The sequence below is a fragment of the Hyla sarda genome, chromosome 2 (genome assembly GCF_029499605.1).
Source record: "Hyla sarda isolate aHylSar1 chromosome 2, aHylSar1.hap1, whole genome shotgun sequence".
In the NCBI taxonomy this organism is placed as follows: Eukaryota; Metazoa; Chordata; class Amphibia; order Anura; family Hylidae; genus Hyla; species Hyla sarda.
Window position 1 is genome coordinate 186,262,080 of NC_079190.1, and position 26,605 is coordinate 186,288,684.

The 26,605-nt window shown below is 44.1% G+C and overlaps 1 protein-coding gene across 3 annotated transcripts in view; it reads left to right on the forward strand.

The window, feature by feature from the left end:
- ATP10A (ATPase phospholipid transporting 10A (putative)) overlaps nt 1–26,605 on the forward strand; it is a 147,959-nt gene that overhangs the window by 67,379 nt on the left and 53,975 nt on the right. For all 3 annotated transcript variants that reach the window (XM_056555901.1, XM_056555902.1, XM_056555903.1), the window contains exons 3-5: nt 2,763–2,848; nt 6,662–6,768; nt 20,488–20,619. In XM_056555901.1, the coding sequence (XP_056411876.1) occupies nt 2,763–2,848; nt 6,662–6,768; nt 20,488–20,619 (325 nt within the window). The remainder of the gene's footprint in view (nt 1–2,762; nt 2,849–6,661; nt 6,769–20,487; nt 20,620–26,605) is intronic.

A 26,605-nucleotide genomic window follows, 5' to 3' on the forward strand; every position in this document is an offset into this window, starting at 1 on the left:
TTTAAGCCTGGCAACGAGTCAAAATTCAGTCACTGCGGTGCTCGCTCCCGCCTGTCAACCAAACAGGCGAGAGCGAGCACGCTGATAGCTGGGGGTGCGCGCATAGGCCAGCTCCACTGGCCTCATGCGCGGCCCCGCCCACCCCTGTTACCCTGTCCGGAGGCAGCGCGCACCTTCATTGCTGCACTGATCCTCCGGATGGGTAAGTCTGATCTGAGGTCTTATAATACCGGTCCCGGGTCTCGGCTGTAATATCGTGCACAGCAGGCCGGCGTTGCTCCTCTACTCCTCCTCCCTGGGTAGCACATGCACAGCTAAACAGGGAGCAGGAGACCCCGGAGCTGCCTGCAGTGCTATTGGCAGATCATCTGTGCACAGGAGCGCTGCATAGACATCTGAGGGCGGAAGCAAGTGCCCAGCAAGGCATCAGTGACGTCGTGCCTGCTGGGAAGCGCTGCTTCCTGCCCTGCTTTATAGAGCAGATTTAGAAGCACCAAATCTGCTCTATTAAAGCGATTTTAAAAAAATTGTTTAAGCCAGGTAGGGGGTTAGGGCTAGATTACTGCTAGGTAGGGACATATTAGATTATATAGTACTTTGGTGGAAGCTACCCTTTAAGGACGGACCCATTTTTTACCTCAATGACCAGAAACGAAAATTTCTGACTTTTTTTTTTTTTTATCGTGTTCACTGTGCGGTAAAAGTGATGTTATATTTATTCTGTGGGTCAGTACGATTATGGCGATACCCATTTTATATAGCTTTCTATGTTCTTTTTCCTTTTCTGAACAAAATTCTTTTTCTGCCATTCGTTTTCCAATAGCCGCAACTTTTTATTTTTCGTCTGACGCCATTGAGTAAGGGCTTATTTTTTGCGGGATGAACTGTATTTTTTTTTTTGGTATAATTTTTATGCTACATGCTACCTATTTGATCTTTTTTTTTTTTTTTTTTACTCCGCTATTTGGCGAATTTTGCGTTTTTTTTTTTTTTTTTTTTTTTTACGGCGTTCATCGTGCGGGATAATTTACACTATATTTTTATGGTACACGTTATTATGGACTTGGCAATACCTATTGTGTATGTGATTTGTGTTTTTGATCTTTTTGGTGATAATACAGGGCTTTTATTGGGAAAGGGGCATTTAAAAAAAGATATTTTTAACAATTCATACTTTTATTGAAGAACTTTTTATAAAAATGTTTACAGGTTATACTATGCTGCAATACATTTGTACTGCAGCACAGTATGACCTGATCAGCTGCACATAGTACACCCAGGCTTCCGTAGAAGGCAGACATAAGGTCATGATCTGACCGCCTGCTGCCATAGCAACCAACGGCGACCCGCGATCGTATGACGGCGCCACTGTTGAACAGGGGGAGAGCGCTCCCCCTGTGAACACCATAGATGCCGTAATCAGGATTGATCACGGCATCTTGGGGGTTAATGCTGCCGGGACCGGCGTGTTCGCGGCTCCGGCAGCTGCGGCGGGACTCCGGCTGTGATTAACAGCCGGGTCCTGTCGTCTATCTCCTGCGCTGCCCGCGGCAGTGCCGGAGATCGCTATGACGTACGCATACGTCCAAATGCGCAAACGTGTCTGATGCTTGGACATATGCATACATCATATAGCGGGAAGGGGTTAATAAAGTACCATACAACTATCAGCTTGTGTTTGTATTTTTTAGCGTGCGCACCGCTTCTGATAAAAATAATCAGAAAGGGGACAGATCTTTGCTGGGTACAACCAGGATCTATTTCACTTGTAGGGTTAAAATCCACTTTTTTGGTATTAATATATAGCATATATTGCATTGGGGTTGGGAATGCAGCCACACTGATCACTCTTTTCAGTCTGTATTGGACTTCCAAACACAGCTTCAGCACTATGCAATGTGTGCAAGTCCCATAGACAATGAATGGAGTTGTGGTCAAGCATGCACAATACCACTCCATTATAGCCTGTGGTGTCTTAGTGGTCAGACCCTTAAACTTGGGATAACCCCCTTTTTTAAATGTAATGATTCATTAGAAGAAAACCTTCGTTCGTTAAAAAAAATTAAGAGTGGCATTAAGAGTCACCTACCTTCCTATTTGATCAGTGGTGGTCACCCACCGATAAGCTGTGTGAAGAGGGTGCGGCTCTCCTTTAGTGTTTACATCACGGTTTCCCAACCAGTGTGCCTCCAGCTGTTGGAAAACTACAACTCCCAGCATGCCCAGACAGCCGAAGGCTGTCTGGGCATGCTGGGAGTTGTAGTTTTGCAACATCTTTAGGCACACTGGTGTGGAAACACTGGTTTACATCTTGCAAACACCCTAGTTTTTGTAGTGGCTGTATTGTACTAGGTATAGCAGCTATCTCCCAATCACTTGCTGAAGTACAAGCCTTGGGAAAATGCATATGTCTTGTTTTTTAAGAAAGTTACATGCTGACTACATGTGGTACTTAAGCTGTATTTTTAGATTGGTTCTGTTGCTTTTTATTTAAATCTTCTCAAGTTCCATGGTAAAAAGTTGCGTTTCCTGTGAAAAGTCTCTATTTCAGGTTCTCCTGTTTACATAGCGTTCAAATAAAGAAACACAAATACCAATACAGTATATACAGTAGCTTAAAAATAAAATATGGTCTGGAGGAAATGTGTGTAAAGTACTGCAGGTTTATTGACCTATAGTCTTTAATGCCATTACAGCTTTTTATTTACAGAATACGTTCACATGTCGCTTGCTGAACGTCTATATTTTTCTTTTTGTTTCAGGAATCCGAGTTTGATCCTATGAAGTTTAACAGTGTCATTGAATGTGAGAAACCAAATAATGATCTAAGCAGATTTCGCGGTTACATGTGAGTATTTTTCTTTTATAAATTGTAAGATTTTCCAGTCATGACGCATTTAATATATTATTTTTTTTAATATGTGATATTTTTATTCAGGCTCCTAAAAGAACATTCTCATTGTCAGACATTGCATGTATTCTATAAACTACTTCCAAGATTTTGTAATCCAGGCATATGGACTTCATAGTTGGTGGTCCCCTGCTCTGGCTTTTCTCCGTATATTAGAGCTGTGAGTTTCTGCAAAATCTACCACTTGTTCTGGAAGTCCTGGCGCCATGGTGTATTACAAAATTCATGTCTGAATCCAAGAGAAATTTATAGATGCCAGTTGATTTCACCGGTGGTAGCGGCTGATGTGGGAAGAGCCCCACAATACCTTTCTTAGAGAAGTCCAGTTGGTCTAATGATCAGACATGTTTGCAGCCAATGTGCTCAATGTGTTGGGAATTGTATATTGTTGGAAAACCATACCCCTTAAAGGGGTACTCCGCTGCTCAAAATCTTATCCCCTATCCAAAGGCTAGGGGATAAGATGTCTGATTGTGGGGGTCATGCTGCTGGAGCCCCATGCGATCTTCTGCAGCACCTGGCATTCTAAATGAACACCAGGTTCCTCGGCAGTGATCGTGCCGTCACGGCCATGCCTCCTTGTGACATCACACGACGCCCCCTTCATTCATGGATGGAGGGGGCGTGGTGTGATGGTGCGAGGCTGTGACAGCACGATCACTGCCTCCGCCTCCAAGCCTTCTGAACAAACTGTTCAGAATGCTGCAGTACTGGAGTACCTCTTTAAAATGCTATCACTTGAGGTGTAGTTGTTGCGTGTTTTTACTTACTGTGGCTGAGAACTGAATTTCCAAACCTCACTGTGCTCACTTTACATCAGTCAAAGAGGACTTGGGAGGTGAGGGTGATTATTGAGAAAATGTGTTTGGCCATTGCACTTGAGCACCTCTGCCCCACCTCTTTGACACTTGTCTGTAAAATAATATGGTGATTTGCTACGTTTGGCAACTACCATCAGCTCCAGGAAAGGTACAGCTTGCCTTCATACGCTAACAACTATCTGACAGTGTCTGTAGTGCTTAGCAGCAAAATCAACTGACAGATTTCCTTTCCTTTGTTGATCTTATCGGCCGATATTCACGATTTTGGACATTATCTGTATCCGCAATTACCTTGCCGATAATGTCCAGCCTCCCCGGCTGGAATATCTGTATGAGTTATTGGCCTGAAAGGCCACAGATTATCGATATCGGCCCTAAAAAAAATGGATTTCGGTCGATCCCTAATATATAATAATATATTACTTGTAAAAATGGGTGAAAATCAGCTTAATTAGGCAGTTGTGCTTATTTTCTTTGGCGCTTGTCTCACTCACTAGAACTGGTCATTAGGCTGTGGGATGATTTTTGGTTTTCCATTTCCACATGTGCAATGAGTACTTGAAACTACCAAACTCACTGCACGTGGGCTACTCTCTGAATCAATGATAGTGCCTCAAGACTTGGGTGTGGTGCTGGACATAGGAGGCTGAACCATGCTTATTAATCAAGAAGGGGAGGGGGAGGAGCAGTGAGGTATGACAGACCATGGCACTATAGTGCTAGTGAACACCTCTTAGACTCTTCATAGAAGTGCAATTTTCTCTGGTTTGACAACACAGACAGCTACCACAAAGGTATTATTCACTTTATTGTACAAGTAGCTACGTAACACTGCCAGCAGTTTGGATCAGGTCAGAGAACTTCCAGATTCTCTTTAATAGATATGAATTCTGTGCCCAAAAAGCAGTCAAGAGAACATTCCAGCTGTCAGACAATGGGTCTTATCAGGCTTACTGTTGAAGGGAGAGGTTCCTAAAAATGTGTCCCACCCAGTCCAAGAAGCATCAAATGTTTACATACTGGGTCCAGATGTTGTACAGATTGCCCTGAGAAATAGATCCACTAAAGCAATTGCATCAGGAGGGGTGACAAAAAAATGTGCGCCATAGTTTAGTTCTTAGGCAAACACAAAATAACTGTATTGTTGGAAACGATATGTTTGCTATACTTGAGATTGGATGGTGGGCGGAAATACAATGCTAGTTCTGCTAAAAGTGCTATGGATATGCATAAAATCGAGAGTGAACTTTGGATGGCTTGGCTGAATAGAGATTAGAAGCGCAAGCAGCTCAAGCCATAACAAATGAATTAATATCATCTGATGTGTAGTTATTGTACATTTGGAAGGCTTATGTTCTGCATGTTATTACAGTTCATCAACCATGGACCGCCACCATTCACTTGTGCATGGATTTAGAAGGCATGAGTGCTTATGGTGGGAAACCCTTAGAAGTATTTCTTTTTGTTCATGACTAGTCATTTTCTTCTAACAAAAAATGGAGATTTATGCAGAGCAGAACAGTAAAGACAGTATAGGGGACTGTATTACTATGGATTTACTTGGTAGACTATTTCTGATTAAATATGTTGGCATTCTGTAACTGAAGGTGGATTCTGCTGTCTCCTGGTTAGCAGAGCCACATCGTTCTGCTCTCCTCTATTACTAATAAACCTATATCTCTAATAGCTCTACTAATGTATTACTGCTTACTTATTACTAGTCTAACACACCACCTATTTTGTTTGTCTGAACCGTTACAAGATGGTTTTCCAATATTGTGTACTTTAAGGGGTACTCCGCTGCTCAGCATTTGGAACAAACTGTTTTGAACGTTGTAGCCGGGAGCTTATGACGTCATAGCCCCTTCATGATGTCACACCCCACCCCCACAATGCAAGTCTATGGGAGGGGACGTGACAGCTTTCACGCCCCCTCTCATAGACTTGCATTGAGGGGGGCAGGGCGTGTCATCATGAGGGGGCAGGGCTATGATGTCACGAGCTCCCAGTTAAAGCGTTCAAAACTGTTTGTTCCAAACGCTGAGCAACAGAGTACCCCTTTAAGAGAGTCAGTTCCCTACCCAAAAGCTCATTGTTAGCATGATTTATACATTGTACTTAAAGGGGTATTCCGTGCAAAAACATCTTATCCCCTATGGATAAGATGTCTGATCGCGGGGGGCCTGCCGCTGGGACCCCCGCAATTTCCCTACAGCAGCCCACATTCTATGCGTAGTTGCGTCTGCAGTTTCGGAAACCGATGAGCTTCCGAGACGGGGACGTGACGTCACACCACGCCCCCTCCATTCATTTCTATGGGAGGGGGCGTAACGGCCACAACGCCCCCTCCCATAGACATGAATGGAGGGAGCATGGCGTGACATCACGTTCCTGTCCCGGAAGCCCGGCGGTTTTGAAACTGCAGACGCAGCTACGCATAGAATGTGGGCTGCTGAAGGGGGAATGCGGGGGTCCCAGCGGCAGGCCCCCCGCGATCAGACATCTTATCCCCCTATCCTTTCCATAGGGGATAAGATGTTTTTGCCCGGAATACCCCTTTAAATATCACATTATAAGGAACCAACTGGAAACCACATATCTTGATGATGGAATATATTTTAGTTTTGATTGAGATTGCATACTGTAGATCTGGTTAAGTAACATTTTTCTCCCATAAACTGCTCCAGCTTTTCTTAATTTATTATTATTTTTTTTTATATAAGCTAAGTTATATGTATTTGGTATGCTACAATAGGGATACCTAAACCAATCTTTTACATATCCTATATGCTTCATTTTGTGAATTCCATAAGAAACAAGTGCAGTATGATCATCACGTAAAGCCAATTCTCTTATCCCTGGTGAAATCCACAGCAAATGTCTGCAGAGTCCACTATTTTTGTTTAACATTAACTTTCTTTTTCTGCAGTGTCCATAAAAATAGTAAGAAATCTGGTCTTTACAAGGAGAATATTCTGTTACGAGGATGTACTCTTAGAAATACTGAAGTTGTTTCCGGAATAGTTGTCTATGCAGGTTATTATCATTATTATTATTATTAATTGTTATTGTTATTTTTTTTGTATTTTTCTAGTTTTCAAAAGTTAAAGGAATACTCTGGGATATAAAAACAAATCCCTATCCTATCACGCAGGGGGTCCAACTGCTGGGAACCCTTGCGATATCCAGCAAGGGGCCCTGGCTCTCCTTCTAAATGGAGCGTGTCAACCACCTCACAAAGTCGTGTCCAACACTCCCCCTCCATGCAGCTCTGTGGGAATGCCGGAGATTTCGGAGTGCAGCGCTCTGGCTCTCACACAGAGCTGCATGGAGGGGGGCGTGTTGGCCACCACTTCGTTCTGTGGTAGACACACCCCATTCAGGAGAAGAGCCGTGGCCCCAGGGGAAGATCGCTGCGGGTCACGGCAGTCAGACCCTCCGCGATCTGACACTTATCCCCTATCCTTTTGTATTATTTATATCATGGAGTACTCATTTTAAAGGGGTTTCACAAAAAGTCAGAGATTAACCATAAAATTTACTATTCAACCTCCAGTCATTCTGCTGCCACTTCTTCGGTGGTCCCCAGTGGTAGTGCACTGGTGATGTCAAGTAGTGCAGCAGCACGTGAGGGAGGCCACAATGTATGGTGACATCATGGGACTGCACCATGGGATCTGGAGTAGCAAGTGGCAGCATTGCTAGAGCCAGAGCAACCAAAAAAAGTAAACAAAAAACTCAACTCTGCATTTTTGGGGGTTTCGTTTTTATGGAGTGCATTCCACGGTAACAATGACATGTTATCTCTATTCTGTAGGTCAGTATTATTCAAATGATACCCATGTTTACAGTATTGTAAAGGGTGTATCCATACGCCCGTGGGAATTTCGGTCCCTGACGGGCGGGAACCGGACCGGTGTGGCTGCTGATATCGATCAGCAGGCACCCCGCGCAAATGCCTAGGGGGGGGGGGGGGGTCATCAGACCCCCCCCATGTCGTCGATCGGCGCAAATCGCAAGTGAATTCACACTTGTGATTTGCGCCGATTCCGGGTCATTACGGGTCTATGGTGACCCGGAATATAAGGGGGATCGCAGTTGTTGAAGACACAAACGATCCCCCTGAAGGGATAGGAGTGTGGTGGCAGGGGTGCCACCCCTCCTATCCTTGCTATTGGTGGTCTAGACGTGACCACCAATAGCAGATCGGTGGGCGGGGGGGTTTACTTTAGTTTTTCCCATCCTGCCCACCCACAATAGGCGGGGCAGAATGGGGAAAACAAAGAGGACCGGGTGCCGACGTCCACTTACCCGTCCGGAGGCTGCGGGGGATCGGCGTGCGGCAGAAGAGGACGGCTCCCTGGATCCGACGGAAGCCGGTAAGTTGCCTAGCAACATCTGGGGGGCTACAATCTGAGACCATTATACAGTGGTCTCTAACCTGTAGCCCTCCATATGTTGCAAAACTACAACTCCCAGCATGCCCAGATAGCTGTTTGAGCGTGCTGGAATATGTAGTTTTGCAACAGCTGGAGGACTGCAGTTTGAGACCACTATACAGTAGTGTCTAACCTGTATCCCTCCAGATCTTGGAAAACTATTACTCCTAGCATGCCCAAAGAGCTCTTTGCTGTCTGGGCATGCTGGGATTTGTAGGTTTGCAACATCTGGAGGGTCACAGTTTGGAGATCACTGTGCAGTGGTCTATAAACTGTAGCCCTCCAGATGTTGAAAAACTGCATATCCCAGCATGCCCAAACAGCAAACAGCTGTCTCGGCATGCTGGGAGTTGTAGTTGCGTACCTCCAACTATTGCATAACTACATATCCCAGCATGCCCTTCGGCGATCAGTACATGCTGGGAGTTGTAGTTTTGCAACAGCCGGAGGCACACTGGTTGGAAAATACGGAGTTAGGTAACAGAACCTAACTGAAGGTTTTCCGACCAGTGTGCCTCCAGCTGTCGCAAAAGTACAACTCCTCAGTCAGTACATGCTAGGAGTTGTAGTCTTGAAACGGCTGGAGGCTTCCCCCCCATGTGAACATACAGGGTACATTCACACGGGCAGGTTTATAGTAAGTTTCCTGCTTCAAGTTTGGGCTGTGGTAAATTTTTCGCCGCAGCACAAACGCCTAGCGGGAAACTCACCGTAACCCACCAGTGCGAATGTACCCTAAAAACACAACACTACACGAACACATAATAAAGGGTAAAACACTACATATACACCCCCTTACACTGCCCCCCCCCCCCAAAAGAAATGAAAAACTTATTGTACGGCAGTGTTTCCAAAACGCAGCCTCCAGCTGTTGCAAAACAACAACTCCCAGCATTTCTGGACAGCCACTGACTGTCCAGGCATGCTGGGAATTTAGCAACAGCTGTAGGCACCCTGTTTGGGAATCACTGGAGTAGAATACCCCTATGTCCACCCCTATGCCATCCCTAATTTAGTCCTCAAATGCGCATGGCGCTCTCTCAATTCAAAGCCCTGTCATATTTCAAGGAAACCGTTTAGGGCCACATATGGGGTATTTCCGTACTGGGGAGAAATTTCACTACAAATTTTGGGGGGCTTTTTCTCCTTTTACACCTTATGAAAAGGAAAAGTTGGGGGCTACACCAGCCTGTTAGTGTAAAAAAAAAAAAATTTTTTACACTTTTGGTACCCCATACATTTTATTTTCACAAGCGGTAAAAGGAAAAAAAGACCCCAAAAATTTGTAACTCAATTTCTCCTGAGTATGGAAATACCCCATATGTGGGCGTAAAATGCTCTGCGGGCGCACAACAAGGCTCAGGAGTGAGAGCGCACCATGTACGTTTGAGGCCTAAATTGGTAATTTGCAGAGGGGTGGCTGATTTTACAGCGGTTCTGACATAAAAGCAAAAAAATAAATACCCACCTGTGACCCCATTTTGGAAACTACACCCCTCACGGAACGTGACAAGGGATATAGTGAGCCTTAACACCCCAAAGGTGTTTGACAAATTTTCATTAAATTTGGATGGGAAAATGAAACAAAAAAAAAAAAAAAGTTTTCACTAAAATGCTGGTGTTACCCTAAATTTTTCATTTTCACAAGGGAAAATAGGAAAAAAGCCCCCCAAAATTTGTAACCCCATTTCTTCTGAGTAGGAAAATGCCCCATATGTGGATGTAAAGTGCTCGGACCACAATGCTCAGAAGAAAAGGAGCACCATTGGGATTTTGAAGAGAAATATTGTCCGGAATTGAAGGCCACTTGTGTTTACAAAGCCCCCATAGTGCCAGAACAATGGACCCCCCCCCCCCCCACATGTGACCCCATTTTGGAGACTACACCCCTCATGTAATGTATTAAAGGGGTACTCCGGTGAAAACCTTTTTTCTTTTAAATCAACTGGTGGCAGAAAGTTAAACAAACATATTTGTAAATTACTTCTATTAAAAAATCTTAATCCTTCCTGTACCTATTAGCTGCTGAATACTACAGAGGAAATTATTTTCTTCTTGGAATGCTCTCTGATGACATCACGAGCACAGTTCTCTCTGCTGACATTATTATAATAACGCTTTATTTATTGTTGTCCTTAGTGGGATTTGAACCCAAGTCCCCAGCACTGCAAGGCAGCAATGCTAATCACTGAGCCACCCTGCTGCCCTTAGCATACATCTGCTATGCATCTGCTATGCATGGTTGCTAAAATGGACAGAGATGTCAGCAGAGAGCACTGTGCTTGTGATGTCATCAGTGTTCCAAAAAGAAAGGAATTTCCTCTGTAGCATTCAGCAGCTAATAAGTACTGGAAGGATTAAGATTTTTTTTATAGAAATAATTTACAAATATGTTTAATTTTCTGCAACGAGTTGATTTAAAAGAAAAAAGCTTTTCACTGGAGTACCCCTTTAACCCCTTAACCTCTTCAGGACCCATGACGTATGCATACGCCATCACACCCTGGGTCTTAAGGACCCATGACGTATGCATACGTCATGGTCTTTTCCTGGTCTCCGCCGCTCACCCGGCGGAGATCGGAAGCGGATCCCTGCTGAAATCCTTCAGCAGGGATCCAGGGCAAACGCCGAGGGGGGCCATGTATGCCCCCCATGTCGGCGATCGCCGCAAATCGCAAGGGAAATCGCCCTTGCGATCTGCGGCGATACCGGGCTGATCGGGTCTCTGGGACCCGACCGCCCGGTAATTTCGCATGATCCCGGCTGTCACAGACAGCCAGGACCATGCTGGAGCCTAGGAGCGAGGTGGCAAGCCGGCCACCTCCTCCTATCCCCTGCGATCTGTCGGTTAGTTAACCGACCAATCGCAGGAGGGGGGGCGGTTACTTCCTCCCGTCCTGCCCGGCCCCTTGAAGTCCGGAGATGACTGGAGGAAGACCGGAGGATGCGGCGGGGGACGGGGAGTGCTGGGGACCGGCCCCGGTACTTACCTCGTCCCTGAAGACCCGGATCCCGGCGAGGAAGATGGTGGCGGCGGCGACAGGTCAGTAGATCTTCAGCCGCGGTCGGGCCCTTTACAGCAATGCACGTCGCCGTAAAGCGACATGCATTGCTGTATTGGGACCCTATATACTACAACTCCCAGCATGCCCAGACAGCCCTTGGCGTCTGGGCATGCTGGGAGTTAGTTTTGCAACATCTGGAGGTCCACAGTTTGGAGACCACTGTGCCCTTCCAGATGTTGCAAAACTACACATTCTCAGCATGCCCTTACTGTCCAGGCATGCTGGGAGTTGTAGTTCTGTAACATCTGGCCCTTCGTTGCAGAACTACAACTCCCAGCATGCCTGGACAGTTTTGGCATACTGGGAGTTGTAGTTTTGCAACATCTGGAAGGGTTGGGAACCACTGTAGTAGTGATCTGCAAACTGTAGTCCTCCAGATGTTGCAAAACTACAACTCCAAGCATGCTGGGAGTTGTAGTTCGGCAACATCTGGCTCTAAAGATGTTGCCGAACTACTACTCCCAGCATGCCTGAGAATGTTTGGGAGTTGTGGTTTTGCAACAACAGGAGGCACACTGGTTGGGAAACATTGTCTGTTTCCTAACTCAGTGTTTCCCAACCCGTGTGCCTCCAGCTGTGGCAAAACTATAACTACCAGCATGCACTGATAGACTGTGCATGCTGGGAGTTGTAGTTTTGCAACAGCTGGAGGTCCCCCTCCCCCTGTGAATGTACAGGGTGCATTCACATGGGCAGGGGGCTTACAGTGAGTATCAGGCTGCAAGTTTGCGATGCAGCAAATTTTGCGCGGCAGCTCAAACTCGCAGCGGGAAAATCGCTGTAACCCCCCTGCCCGTGTGACTGTACCCTAAAAACACTACACTACACGAACACAAAATAAAATAAAAAGTAAAAAACACTACATATACACATACCCCTACACAGCCCCCCTCCTTCCCCAATAAAAATGAAAAACGTCTGGTACGCCACTGTTTTCAAAATGGAGCCTCCAGCTGTTGCAAAACAACTCCCAGTATTGCCGGACAGCCGTTGACTGTCCAAGCATGCTGGCAGTTTTGCAACAGCTGGAGGCACCCTGTTTGGGAATCACTGGCGTAGAATACCCCTATGTCCATCCCAATGCAAATCCCTAATTCAGGCCTCAAATGCACATGGCGCTGTCACTTTGGAGCCCTGTCGTATTTCAAGGCAACAGTTTAGGGTCACATACGGGGTATCGCCGTACTTAGGAGAAATTGCCTTACAAATTTTGGGGGGCTTTTTCTCCTTTCACCCCTTATGAAAAGGTGAAATTGGGGTCTACACCAGCATGTCAGTGTAAAAAAAAAATTTTTTTTTACACTAACATGCTGGTGTTTCCCCATACTTTTCATTTTGACAAGAGGTAAAAGGGAAAAAAGCCCCCCACAATTTGTAATGCAACTTCTCCCGACTACGCAGATACTCCATATGTGGGCGCAAAGTGCTCTGGGGGCGCACAACAAGGCTCAGAAGGGAGAGTGCGCCATGTACATTTGAGGTGATTTGCACAGGGGTGGCTGATTGTTACAGCGGTTTTGACAAACGCAAAAAAAAATAAACCACATGTGACCCCATTTCGGAAACTACACCCCTCATGGAATGTAATGAGGGGTGCAGTGAGAATTTACACCCCACTGGTGTCTGACAGATCTTTGGAACAGTGGGCTGCGCAAATTAAAAATTTTGTACAGCCCACTGTTCCAAAGATATGACAGACACCAGTGGGGGGTAAATGCTCACTGTACCCCTTGTTACGTTCCTCAAGGGGTCTAGTTTCCAATGTGGTATGGCATGTGGGTATTTTTTGTTGTCCTGGCACCATAGGGGCTTCCTAAATGCGACATGCCCCCGAGCAAAATTTGCTCTCAAAAAGCCAAATATGACTCCTTCTCTTCTGAGCATTGTAGTTCGCCCATAGTGCACTTCATGTCAACTTATGGGGTACCTCCATACTCAGAAGAGATGGGGTTACAAATTTTGGGGGCTATTTTCTGCTATTAACCCTTGCAAAAATGTGAAATTTGGGGGGAAGCACACATTTTATTGAAATTTTTTAAATATTTTTTTTCATATGCAAAAGTCGTGAAACACCTGTGGGGTATTAAGGTTCACTTTATTCCTTGTTACGTTCCTCAAGGGGTCTAGTTTCCAAAATGGTATGCCATGTGGGTATTTTTTGCTGTCCTGGCACCATAGGGGCTTCCTATATGGGACATGCCCCCCAAAAACCATTTCAGAAAAACGTACGCTCCAAAATCCCCTTGTCGCTCCTTCCCTTCTGAGCCCTCTACTGCGCCCGCCGAACACTTTACATAGACATATGAGGTATGTGCTTAGTCAAGAGAAATTGGGCTACAAATAGAAGTATACATTTTCTCCTTTTACCCCTTGTAAAAATTCAAAAATTGGGTCTACAAGAACATGCGAGTGTAAAAAATGGAAATTGTGAATTTTCTTCTTCACTTTGCTGCTATTCCTGTGAAACACCTAAAGGGTTAAAATGCTGACTGAATGTCATTTTGAATATTTTGGGGGGTGCAGTTTTTATAATGGGGTCATTTGTGGGGTATTTCTAAGATGAAGACCCTTCAAATCCACTTCAAACCTGAACTGGTCCCTGAAAAATTGTGATTTTGGAAATTTTGTGAAAAATTGGAAAATTGCCACTGAACTTTGAAGCCCTCTGGTGTCTTCCAAAAGTAAAAACTCGTCAATTTTATGATGCAAACATAAAGTAGACATATTGTATATGTGAATAAAATAAAATAATATTTGGAATATCCATTTTCATTACAAGCAGAGAGCTTCAAAGTTAGAAAAATGCTAAATTTTCTAATTTTTCATCAAATTTTGGGATTTTTCACCAAGAAAGGATGTAAGTTACCAAAAAATTTTACCACTAAGTTGAAGTAGAATATGTCACGAAAAAACAATCTCGGAATCAGAATGATAACTAAACATTAATAACTCTGGAATGCTTTTAAAGTGACAGTGGTCAGATGTGCAAAAAATGGCCGGGTCCTAAGGTGTAAAATGGCTGGGTCCTTAAGGGGTTAAGGACCGGGGTTTTTTCCGTTTTTGCATTTTCGTTTTTTGCTCCTTGCCTTTAAAAAATCATAACTCTTTAAATTTTGCACCTAAAAATCCATATGATGGCTTATTTTTTGCGCCACCAATTCTACTTTGTAATGACGTCAGTCATTTTGCCCAAAAATCTACGGTGAAACGGGAAAAAAAATCATTGTGCGACAAAATTGAAAAAAAAACGTGGTTTTGTAACTTTTGGGGGCTTCCGTTTCTGCGTAGTACATTTTTCGGTAAAAATGACACCTGATATTTATTCTGTAGGTCCATACGATTAAAATGATACCCTACTTATATAGGTTTGATTTTGTCAGACTTCTGGAAAAAATCATAACTACATGCAGGAAAATTAATACGTTTAAAATTGTAATCTTCTGACCCCTATAACTTTTTTATTTTTCCGTGTATGGGGCGGTATGAGGGCTCATTTTTTGCGCCGTGATCTGAAGTTTTTAACGGTACCATTTTTGCATTGATAGGACTTATTGACCAAAAATACACTATTTTGGACTTTGGAATTTTTTTGCGCGCACGCCATTGACCGAGCGGTTTAATTAATGATATATTTTTATAATTCGGACCTTTCCGCACGCGGTGATACCATATATGTTTATTTTTATTTCTATTTACACAGTTTTTTTTTTTTTGTTTATTGGAAAAGGGGGGTGATTCAAACTTTTAATAGGGGAGGAGTTAAATGATCTTTATTCACTTTTTTTTCCACTTTTTTTTTTTGCAGTGTTATAGGTCCCATAGGGACCTATAACACTGCACACACTGATCTCCTATGCTGATCACTGGTTTCTCATAAGAAACCAGTGATCAACGATTCTGCCACATGACTGCTCATGCCTGGATCTCAGGCACTGAGCAGTCATTCGGCGATCGGACAGCGAGGAGGCAGGAAGGGGCCCTCCCGCTGTCCTGTCAGCTGTTCGGGATGCCGCGATTAGCCGCGGCTATCCCAAACAGCCCGACTGAGCTAGCCGGGAACTTTCACTTTTAGCCGCGCGGCTCAGCTCTGAGCGCGCGGCTAAAGGGTTAATAGCGCGTGGCGCCGCGATCGGCGCTGCACGCTATTAGAGGTGGGTCCCGGCTTCACTATGACGCCGGGCCCGCCGTGATATGACGCGGGCTTACTGTGTAACCCCGCGTTATATCAGAAGAGCAGGACCAAGGACGTACCGGTACGTCCTTGGTCCTTAAGGGGTTAAGGGGTGCAGTGAGCATTTACGCCCCACAGGTGTCTGACAGATTTTTGGAACAGTGGTCCGTGAAAATGAAAAATTCAATTTTTCATTTGCACAGCCCACTGTTCCAAAGATCTGTCAAACGCCAGTGGGGTGTAAATACTCACTGCACCCCTTATTCAATTCTGTGAGGGGTGTAGTTTCCAAAATGGGGTCACATGTGGGGGGGTCCACTGTTCTGGCACCACAGGGGGCTTTGTAAACGCACATGGCCCCTGACTACCATTCCAAACGAATTTGCTTTCCAAAAGCCCAATGACATTCCTTCTCTTCTGAGCATTGTAGTTCGCCAGCAAAGCATTTTACGTCCTAACATGGGGTATTTCCATACTCAGAAGAGATGGGGTTACAAATTTTGGGGGGCATTTTCTCCCATTGCCTTTTTGTAAAAATGGTAAATTTGGGGGGGAAAAATGCACTTTAGTCAAAATTTTTTTTTTCATTTACACATCCGATTTTAACGAAAAGTCGTCAAACACCTGTGAGGTGTTAAGGCTCACTGGACCCCTTGTTACGTGCCTTGAGGGGTGTAGTTTCCAAAATGGTATGCCATGAGGGGGGGGGGTTCTGCTGTTCTGGCACCATAGGAGCTTCCTAAAAGTGACATGCCCCCCAAAAACCATTTCTGCAAAATTCACTCTCCAAAATCCCATTGTCGCTCCTTCCCTTCTGAGCCCTCTACTGCGCCCACCGAACACTTGACATACACATATGAGGTATTTCCTAATCAAGAGAAATTGGGTTACAAATTTTGGGGGGCTTTTTTTTCTTATTACCACTTGTAAAAATTAAAAAGCTGGGTCTACAAGAACATGCGAGTTTAAAAAATGACTATTTAAAATTTTCTCCTTCACTTTGCTGCTATTCCTGTGAAACACCTAAAGGGCTATTTATCCCCCCTCGACACCGCTGCAGAACATTGATTTAAAGCGGGCGGTTCAGGGTCTTTGGGCGGTCGCGGTGCTGGGGGCGGGGCATTATCGGCTTATCGGCAAGGTAATTGCCGATACCGATAATGCCCAAAATCGTGATTATCGGCCGATAATATTGGCCATACCGATAATCGGTCGATATCTAAAGGGTATACCCGTCATTTTGCGTGAAGGGGTTAATATGTGGTATCGCAGTGTGTGTAAATGTCTGAACTATTTAAAATAATAATGCTAATTAAATAGCTTAGTCCAGAAATGTGTATTTTTGGCTACCGTACTTTATATACCAGAATTTTTTTTTTTATGTATAAAAGGTGATAGTCCTATCAAAACAAAAATGGTATCAATAAAAACTACAGACCACGGCACAAAAAGAGCACTCATATAGCCATGTATACAGAAAAATAAAGTTATAATTTTTATAAGTTATAAAAGTAACCTATATAAGCTGTGTGTTGTCATTGTATAGACCTACATAATAAAGATAAAGCATAATTTTTATCAGGAAGTACACCAGTGCCATTTTGCTAATTTTGTGGGCTTCTGTTTCTTCAAAGAAACTTGATGGACGGATGTCTTTTTTCAACCGTACTAACTATGTAAAGTACATTTTAGTGGGTATAAATACAAACCCTAATGAAGCTGTAGGTGGAAAATTAAATGTGTTTTAGGGCTATTAAAAGGCAAAGAGGAAAAAGCAAAAATGAGAAAATCTGTGTCCTTAAGGGGTTAAGTGTTGTTGTGTACCCTCAGCCCACACACACACACCGTACCCCCTACCAATTCTTTCTAAGCATGGAAATTTTAAGAACTCTATTTTTTCTTTGATTTCATGCACATTCGCCATTTTACTTGTCATACAGCACCTTTTGTTTTATTCCAGTGCAGCTGCATTTGTGTTATATACTTAATCTTGGTCACGTAATCACCAGTTTGACTCTCCAGATCTTCCAGTGCCTAATGGTTCCAGACTAAGTCTACCTGTGGACTACAGGGTGACATCATTACCTACTATATCCCTCCTGCTTGCTCCCAGATTCCTCCCCACCACTCATAGCTCCATCTCTGGGGTCAGTATATGTATACACCTCCCGTGAGGCTTTGTTCACACTTTGTGTTTCTTGCTGCTTTTCATTAGTTTTTGCCATTATCTTCCTCCAAATGATGGGGTAATTTTTACCACAATTTTGGAAAATCGCTGCAAGAATCCAGTAATGGTTCAATGTGTGAACACAGCCTAAAGGCTTCATAAAACACCTAAGTTGTGATTCATAGGTCAAATCACATTTACCTCATGGCAGAGCGCAGGCATTGCAGCCTCGCTACACCTGGTATACTGGATTTAGTGCAGGTTACTAGCTGTCAGTTTCTCCTTTTTTAGTCATGTTTTTTAAATATCTTGGAGTACCTGTCACCAAACTAAACTTTAAATATATTGTTCCTTATGTAATTATAAGACACTTTGCTATTTACTTGCTATTTAACCCCTTAATGACAATGGATGTAAATGTACGTCATGGTGCCGTGCCATGGTGTACATTTATGCTCCGCCGTGACCGGCACCAGTGTTCACGTAATGCACGGCAGGTCCCGGTAATGGCGGACATCCGCGATTGCGCTGACGTCTGCCATTAAAACCTCAGATGCAGTGATCAATAGAGATCACGGGATCTGCGGCAGTGCGGTACGTTAAATGGATGATAGGATCGCCCGTAGCGCTGCCACTGGGATCCGATCATCCGTAATGGCGGACAGAGGTCCCTTCACGTGCCTCCTTCCAGGGGTCTTATGCTCTGGTCTGAGATCGAGCAGACCAGAGCAGAAGATGACCGAGAATACTGATCAGTGCTATGTCCTATGCATAGCACTGAACAGTATTAGCAATCAAATTATTGCTATGAATAGTCCCCTATGAGGACTATTAAAGTGTAAAAAAAAAAAAAAAAAAAAAAGTTAAAAGAATTAATAAACATATTATTACGTAAAAGTCTGAACTATCAAAATATATTGTTAATTATCCCGTACGGTGAAAATCAATAAAAAATTAATAAAAAGTAAAACCTAAGCAAAAGTGGTACCAATAAAAACTATAGATCACGGCGCAAAAAATTAGCCCTCATACCGCCCCATTTATGGAAAAATTTGAAAGTTATAGGTGGTCAGCAATTTCAAACATACTACCGTATATACTCGAGTATAAGCCGAGTTTTTCAGCACGATTTTTCGTGCTGAAAACACCCCCCTCGGCTTATACTCGAGTGAACTCCCCCACCCGCAGTGGTCTTCAACCTGCGGACCTCCAGAGGTTTCAAAACTACAACTCCCAGCAAGCCCGGGCAGCCATCGGCTGTCCGGGCTTGCTGGGAGTTGTAGTTTTGAAACCTCCGGAGGTCCGCAGGTTGAAGACCACTGCGGCCTTCAACATCATCCAGCCCCCTCTCACCCCCCTTTAGTTCTGAGTACTCACCTCCGCTCGGCGCTGGTCCGGTGCTGCAGGACTGTCCGGAGAGGAGGTGGTCCGGTGGGATAGTGTTTCCGGGCTGCTATCTTCAACGGGGGCGCCTCTTCTAAGCGCTTCGGGCCCGGCCTCAGAATAGTCACGTTGCCGTGACAACGACGCAGAGGTGCGTTCATTGCCAACGTACTTCTGCGTCATTGTCAAGGCAACGCCTCTATTCCGGGCCGGAAGCGCGGAGAAGAGGCGCCCCCCGGTGAAGATAGCAGCCCGGACCACCTCCTCACCGGACCACCTCCTCACCGGACAGCCCTGCAGGACCGGACCAGCGCCGAGCGGAGGTGAGTACTCAGAACTAAAGGGGGTGAGAGGGGGCTGGATGATGATGAAGGCCGCAGTGGTCTTCAACCTGCGGACCTCCGGAGGTTTCAAAACTACAACTCCCAGCAAGCCCGGACAGCCGATGGCTGCCCGGGCTTGCTGGGAGTTGTAGTTTTGAAACCTCTGGAGGTCCGCAGGTTGAAGACCACTGAGGGCGAATGATGAGAAGAGGATGATGAAGGGGGGGGGGTGTGGGGATGATGAAGGGGGGTGGGGATGATGAAGGGGGGTGTGTGGGATGATAAGGGGATGATGAAGGGGGGATGTGCGGGATGATAAGGGGATGATGAAGGGGGGATGTGCGGGATGATAAGGGGATGATGAAGGGGGGATGTGCGGGATGATAAGGGGATGATGAAGGGGGGATGTGCGGGATGATAAGGGGATGATGAAGGGGGGATGTGTGGGATGATAAGGGGATGATGAAGGGGGGATGTGTGGGATGATAAGGGGATGATGAAGGGGGGATGTGTGGGATGATGACAAGGGGATGATGATGAGGATGTTAATGACGGGTCTGGATGATGACAGGGGGGGATGAGGTATTTCCCACCCTAGGCTTATACTCGAGTCAATAACTTTTCCTGGGATTTTGGGTTGAAATTAGGGGTCTCGGCTTATACTCGGGTCGGCTTATACTCGAGTATATACGGTAATTCTGTTCAAATAGTTAGAGATTTTTTTTTTAAGCTGTACAATTATAGAAAAGCATATAACATGGGTATCATTTTAATCGTATTAACCCACAGAATAAAGAAAGCATGTCATTTTTACCATAAAGTGTACAGCGTGAAAACAAAACCTTTCAAAATTTGCTAAATTTAAGGCAGGAGGGGTGTTAGGAGTATTGGGGAATATAATCTGAGTCAGTTTAGAAAATATGTTTTGATGACAGGTACTCTTTAAGTACATCCATGTTTATTGTGCCTCTTGGATCACACATGTTGCACTTTGCAAGCAGGCATTCATGTGCTATTTTATACTGGCCATGTCTGTCATAATTGAGTATATTCTGTTTTTATGTAATGGTGGGAATTTGCTTTAAAAGCACAAAGGAGCAAAATAGAAAAATGTAGCTAAAATGGCCTGTAATTAGCGGGGTATTATGACTTTATTTTCTTACTATGTGTCTTTTGTTAATAATTTTTTTTTTCCTCCCTTTTGTAGGCCATGAGACCAAAGCATTGTTAAACAACAACGGACCTCGATATAAACGTAGCAAGCTTGAAAGACAGATGAATACAGATGTCTTTTGGTGTGTGCTAATACTCCTAGTTATGTGTCTGCTTTCAGCCATTGGTAAGATTTGCTCTATACAAAAAGCTTTAATTGCTGTAGCACTTGCCACTGTTTAAGTGTCCACTAAAAAAAAATTTCCCAATTTTTATTTAATGTTCACCTTTTAACAGAGCACTACACTTTATGATGTCTTTGCCTGGTACTGCAGTTCTCCATTAAATGTGAAAATATTACCAAGATTTTCTTCTATTGCCAGTGAAAGCCAGGTACCATGTTCTTCTTCAGAGTGAAAACCACAAGATTTGAGGATTTTATAGTGTAGTTAGTAAGATGGAAAATTAGAAAATACATTTATATTAAAGCCTTAGGCAGGCTTTAGCAATCAAGCGCCAAGGACCTAGATCAGGGCTTTCCAAACTAGGTGCCGGAACACAATAGCAAGTCGACAGATGTCACCCCCAGGTGTGTTGCAGGACCTTTAACCCCTTCCCGCTATAGGACATATGCATACATCCAATCATTCGACACGTTCGCGCAATTGGACGTATGCATACGTCATAGCGATGTCGGGCACTGCCGTGGGCAGCACAGGAGATCGGCGACGGGACCCGGGTGTCAATCACAGCCAGAGTCCCGCCAGAGCCGCGATTGCGCCGGTCCCGGCAGCATTAACCCCATAGATGCCGTGATCAATCCTGATCACGGCATCTATGGTGTTGACAGGGGGAGCGCTCTCCCCCTGTCCTCCAACGGCGTGCCATGATACAATCGCGGGTCGCTGTTGGTTGCTATGGCAGCAGGAGGTCTGATCATGACCTCCTGTCTGCTTGCTACGGAAGCCTAAGAGATCCAGCCAGAGGCTGGATCGCACAGGCTGTAGTGTCTGCAGCTCATTAGGTTATATTGTGCTGCAGTCCAAATGTATTGCAGCATAGTATAACCTGTAAAAAGTGTAAAAAATAAGATTTAAAAGTTCTTCAATAAAAGTATGAAGTGTAAAAAATAAAAAAATGCCCCTTTCTCAATAAAAGCCCTGTATTATCACCAAAAAGATCAAAAACACAAAATATATAATAGGTATTGCAATGTCTAATGACGTGTACTATAAAACTATAATGTAAATTATCCCGCACGGTGAACGCCGTAAAAAAAAATAAAAAAAAGCGCAAAATTCGCCAATTTTGGTACAAATAGCGGAATAAAAAAGATCAAAAGGTAGCACAAAAATTATACCAATAAAAAGTACAGCTCATCCTGCGAAAAATAAGCCCTTACTCAATGGCGTCGGACGAAAATTACAGCTGTTGGAAAATGAATGGCAGAAAAAGAATTTTGCTCAGAAAAGGAAAAAGAACATAGAAAGCTATATAAAATGGGTATCGCCATAATCGTACTGACCCACAGAATAAATATAACATCACTTTTACCGCACAGTGTACACCATAAAAAAAATAAAAAAACGCCAGAAATTTTCTATTTTTTCACAATATTTTGAAGTTTTTCATAAAAAATGCTTGTCAACAAAAATGCACCAGTTATATAAAGTACAATATGTCATGAAAAAACTGTCTCAGAATCGCTCTGCTCAGAAAAAGCGTTCTAAAGTTACCATTTAACCCCTTAACGACGCAGGACGTATATTTACGTCCTGCGCCGGCTCCCGCGATATGAAGCGCATCACATCGCGTCGGTCCCGGCGCTCATCAACGGCCGGGACCCGCGGCTAATACCTATAACACTGCAAAAAAAAAAGTAAGAAAAAAGTGTTGTTAAAGGTCATTTAACCCCTTCCCTAATAAAAGTTTGCATCACCCCCCTTTTCCCATAAAAAAAAATAACAGTGTAAATAAAAATAAACATATGTGTTATCGCCGCGTGCGTAAATGTCCGAACTATAAAAATATATTGTTAATTAAACCGCACAGTCAATGGCGTACGCGCAAAAAAATTCCAAAGTCCAAAAACATATTTTGGTCACTTTTTATACCATTAAAAAATGAATAAAAAGTGATCAAAAAGTCCGATCAAAACAAAAATCTTACCGATAAAAACTTCAGATCACGGCGCAAAAAATTAGCCCTCATACTGCCCTGTACGTGGAAAAATAAAAGTTATAGTGGTCAGAAGAGGACATTTTTAAACGTATAAATTTTCCTGCATGTAGTTATGATTTTTTCCAGAAGTACGACAAAATCAAACCTATATAAGTAGGGTATCCTTTTTAACCGTATGGACCTACAGAATAATAAGGTGTCATTTTTACCGAAATATGCACTGCGTAGAAACGGAAGCCCCCAAAATTACAAAATGGCGTCTTTTCTTCGATTTTGTCGCACAATGATTTTTTTTTTCCATTTCTTCGTGAATTTTTGGGTAAAATGACTGATGTCTCTGCAAAGTAGAATTGGTGATGCAAAAAATAAGCCATAATATGGATTTTTAGGTGGAAAATTGAAAGGGTTATGATTTTTAAATGGTAAGGAGGAAAAAACGAAAGTGCAAAAACTGAAAAACCCTGAGTCCTTAAGGGGTTAAAGAGATACATGTCAAATAAAAAAAGAGCCTGGTCAGAGGTAAATAATGGGTCGGTCCTTAAGGGGTTAAAACAGTGAGCTGAGTTGCAGTAGTTCCTAGGAATGACACACCTGACGTTGCCCTGAGGAGCTGCGCAAGAGGACATCACAGGAAAAATTAGGGATCGACAGATTACCGTGTTGGCCGATATTATCGGACGATATTCACGATTTTGGACGTTATCGGTATAAGCAATTACCTTGCCAAAAATCCGATAATGCCCCGCCCACCGCACCGCGCCACCACCGCATTGCATGCTGCCCCCACTGCCGCTGCCCCATTGCCTCTCCCATACCCGGTTTTATAATTACCTGTTCCCAGGGTCTGGGGCCCGCACTACTTCTGGTTCCTGCTGCGCAGCGCAATGACGAGTGACGTCCTCACGCAACGTCACCGTCAGTGAGCACAGTGACAGCGCAGGACGGGAGCCAGAAGTAACGCGGGCCCCGGACCCCGGGAACAGGCAATTATAAAACCGGGGATGGGGGAAGCAATGGGGCAGCTTCGGTGGGGGAGGCAATGGGGCAGCGGTGTGCAGTGCGGTGGGGGTCAGCAGCAGTGGTTGGGAGGACCCCCGGACAGACAGGGGGAGAGAAGCGGGTGGCGGCGGTCTCTGGCCCAGCAAAAGCCGCTGCAGTTCATTGATTTAAATCAATGATCTGCAGCGGCTTCTTCAGGGGGGTGGAGAAATAGCCGATAACTTATACCGGAATATCGATATAAGTTATCGGCTATCGGCCTGAAAGGCCACAGATTATCGGTATCGGCCCTAAAAAATCGATATCGGTCGATCCCTAGGAAAAATTACTTGCAGCCCAAATGCCTCCTGAACCTAAGCCTGCCGCAGCATGCCCAGACTCGGGCCAAGTAAAATAAAAAAAAACTGTGGCTCCTACTCCTGATACCCCTATTATCACAGTTGTGCAGCCAACTGGGTCAGAGGAGGAAGGAATTGCTGTAGAGACGGCAGAATCTGATTAGGATTCCTCTTCAGTTGAGGACACTACTTCAGGGAGGCCTTTCTTTCAGTCAGAAGACACTGATAATTTAATAAAATTTATGATTAGCCATGAATATTGAAGACCCTAGGGAAGAAAAATCAATTCAGGACATTGTTTGCAGGATTAGATACATAGATGCATTTCTGGGTTAATCAAAAAAGAATGTGAAAATCCAGAAAAGAAGGCAAAGAAAATATCCATTTAACGGAATGGGAATAAGGTGCATAAAATAGATGTAGCAATTTCCAAAGTCTCCAGGAAAGGTGCCCTTCCTTTAGAGGAGATAGGACTTCTCCGGGACCCTATGAACAAAAAATCAGAGACCTTTTTGCGTGGAATCTGGGAAGCTGCCACTGCCTCCTTTTAAGCCTAATGTGGTGGTTTCCTGGGTTGCCAGGTCTTTGATTCTTTGGGTGGATCAGTTATCTTCAGACATTCAGAATCAAGTGCCTCATGAAGAATTATTAAATGCCATGCATCTTAATAAAAAATCTGCGGCATTTCTGGCAGACTCAACATCAGATGCTCTTAGGTTATCAGCCAAAACTGCAGTGCTTTCTTATTCTGCCCGCAGGGCTCTATGGCTAAAGACCTGGCCTGGTGACATCACTTCAAAGAACAAACTTTGTTCTCTTCCTTGTGAGGGAAAATTACTGTTTGGGCCAGTATTGGCAGATATTTTAGAAAATCCAAACGTTATTTTTCCCCCAACAGAAAATGGAAATCTGAAGATACTCCAAGGTGGCGTTTTCCCAAAAAATCTAAAGGGTATCTCTTTAACCAGGCCTCCACAAGTTCCAAAAAATCTAGTCAGCAATGACAGTCTGGGGCGAGTCAGGGGCTGACTGAGAAACTTGTGGTGGAGTGGGGAAACAATTCTTCTCTTAAGCACCCTAGAAGAGGGTCTTTGCCTGGAGTTTCTCAGTCTCCCTCCGACTCGACTATGGGTGACATCGTCACTCGGGACCCATGGGGTTAATAGCACTTCAAAAAGTTCTGTCCCTGCTAGAAAAGCAGGTTCTTGTCCCAGTACCTCAGGAAGAAGTAGGGTTTGGTTTTTATTCCACCCTCTACTTTCCGTACCATTATAAATCTAAAGCCTCTAAACCAGTATGTCCTCTACAAAAAGTTCAAAATGGAGACCGTAAAGTCAACAGTGAACCCGTTAACAAAAGACTGCTTTATGGTCTCTCTAGACTTAAAAGATGTGGACCTACGCGTCCCAATACATCCCGATTTAAGTATTTACGCATAGCAATAAAATTAGAAACAGCACTGACTCACCTACATTTCAGGGCCTTGCCGTTTGGAATAGCTGTGGCCCCCAGAGTGTTCGCCAAAGTAATAACCGAGATGGCAGCATACATCCGAGAAGGGTTAGGCTTATTCGTCCCATACTTACACGATTTCCTTTTGGTTGGGCAGGCAGAAAGACAAGTCACAGAATTTCTAAATCACACTATTGCCATCCTATCCTGAAAAAGTTAGGTTGGATTATAAATTGGGGAAAATCATCCCTGGTCAAAAGAAACTTTCTAGGTATAATCCTAGATTCTCAGCAACAAAAGACTTTGCTTCTGGACCAGAAAATTCTAAAACACAGTGAGGGAAGTAATGACTTGCCTGTCCATTTCCATAAGAAAGGGGATGTTGTTGTTGGGCCTATTTACTGCAGCTATGGAAGCGGTGCCTTGGGCTCAATTCCACTCAAGGGCTCTACAAGAAAATCTACCCAGCGGTTGGAACGGTGCAGTAGAAAACCTAGATAAAATGTTTCCTCTGTCTCACAAAACCAAAGACTTGCTTCTCTGGTGGTTAATAGAAAGCAATCTGAGCAAAGGGCTAGACTGGGTCCTAGAAAGTCCAAAAATTCTCACAACAGACGCAAGCCCTTGGGGATGGGGGCGCATACTGGAGAAGTTTTCAGGGTCGTTGGGATCCTCAAGATTCTTTCCTCTTTTTTTTCAAACTCAAATGAACTTCTGGCAGTCTACTATGCTCTAAAGGAAGCATAACACCAGCTGTACCAAGAAAACAAAGATTTTTTCAGACAATACAACTACAGTGTCTGTTATAAACCGCCAGAGCACTACAAGAAGCGAGTCGCTTATGCAGATTGGAGAAATTTTTTTTTTTTTTTACTTTGCAGAACCATGTCTCCATTCTTTGTCCGCTGTGCATTTGAAAGGAGCTTTAAACACAAAAGCAGACTACCTAAGTCGCCAACAATTACATCAAGGCGAGTGGAGATTAAAACCAGAAATTTTAAACAAATATGTGGTCTTTGCGGAGTGCCCAAAATAGATTTTTTCGCCACAAAAAAGTGTGAAAATTTTGCTCATTAAATCCAAAGGACAGGCCTTGGGCAGTGGACGCTCTAACTTTGCCTGGAAATGGGAACTAGTATACATATTCCCTCCTCTTCAGTTGCTTCCCAGAATAATTAAGAAAATAAGAATGGAGAAAACCTG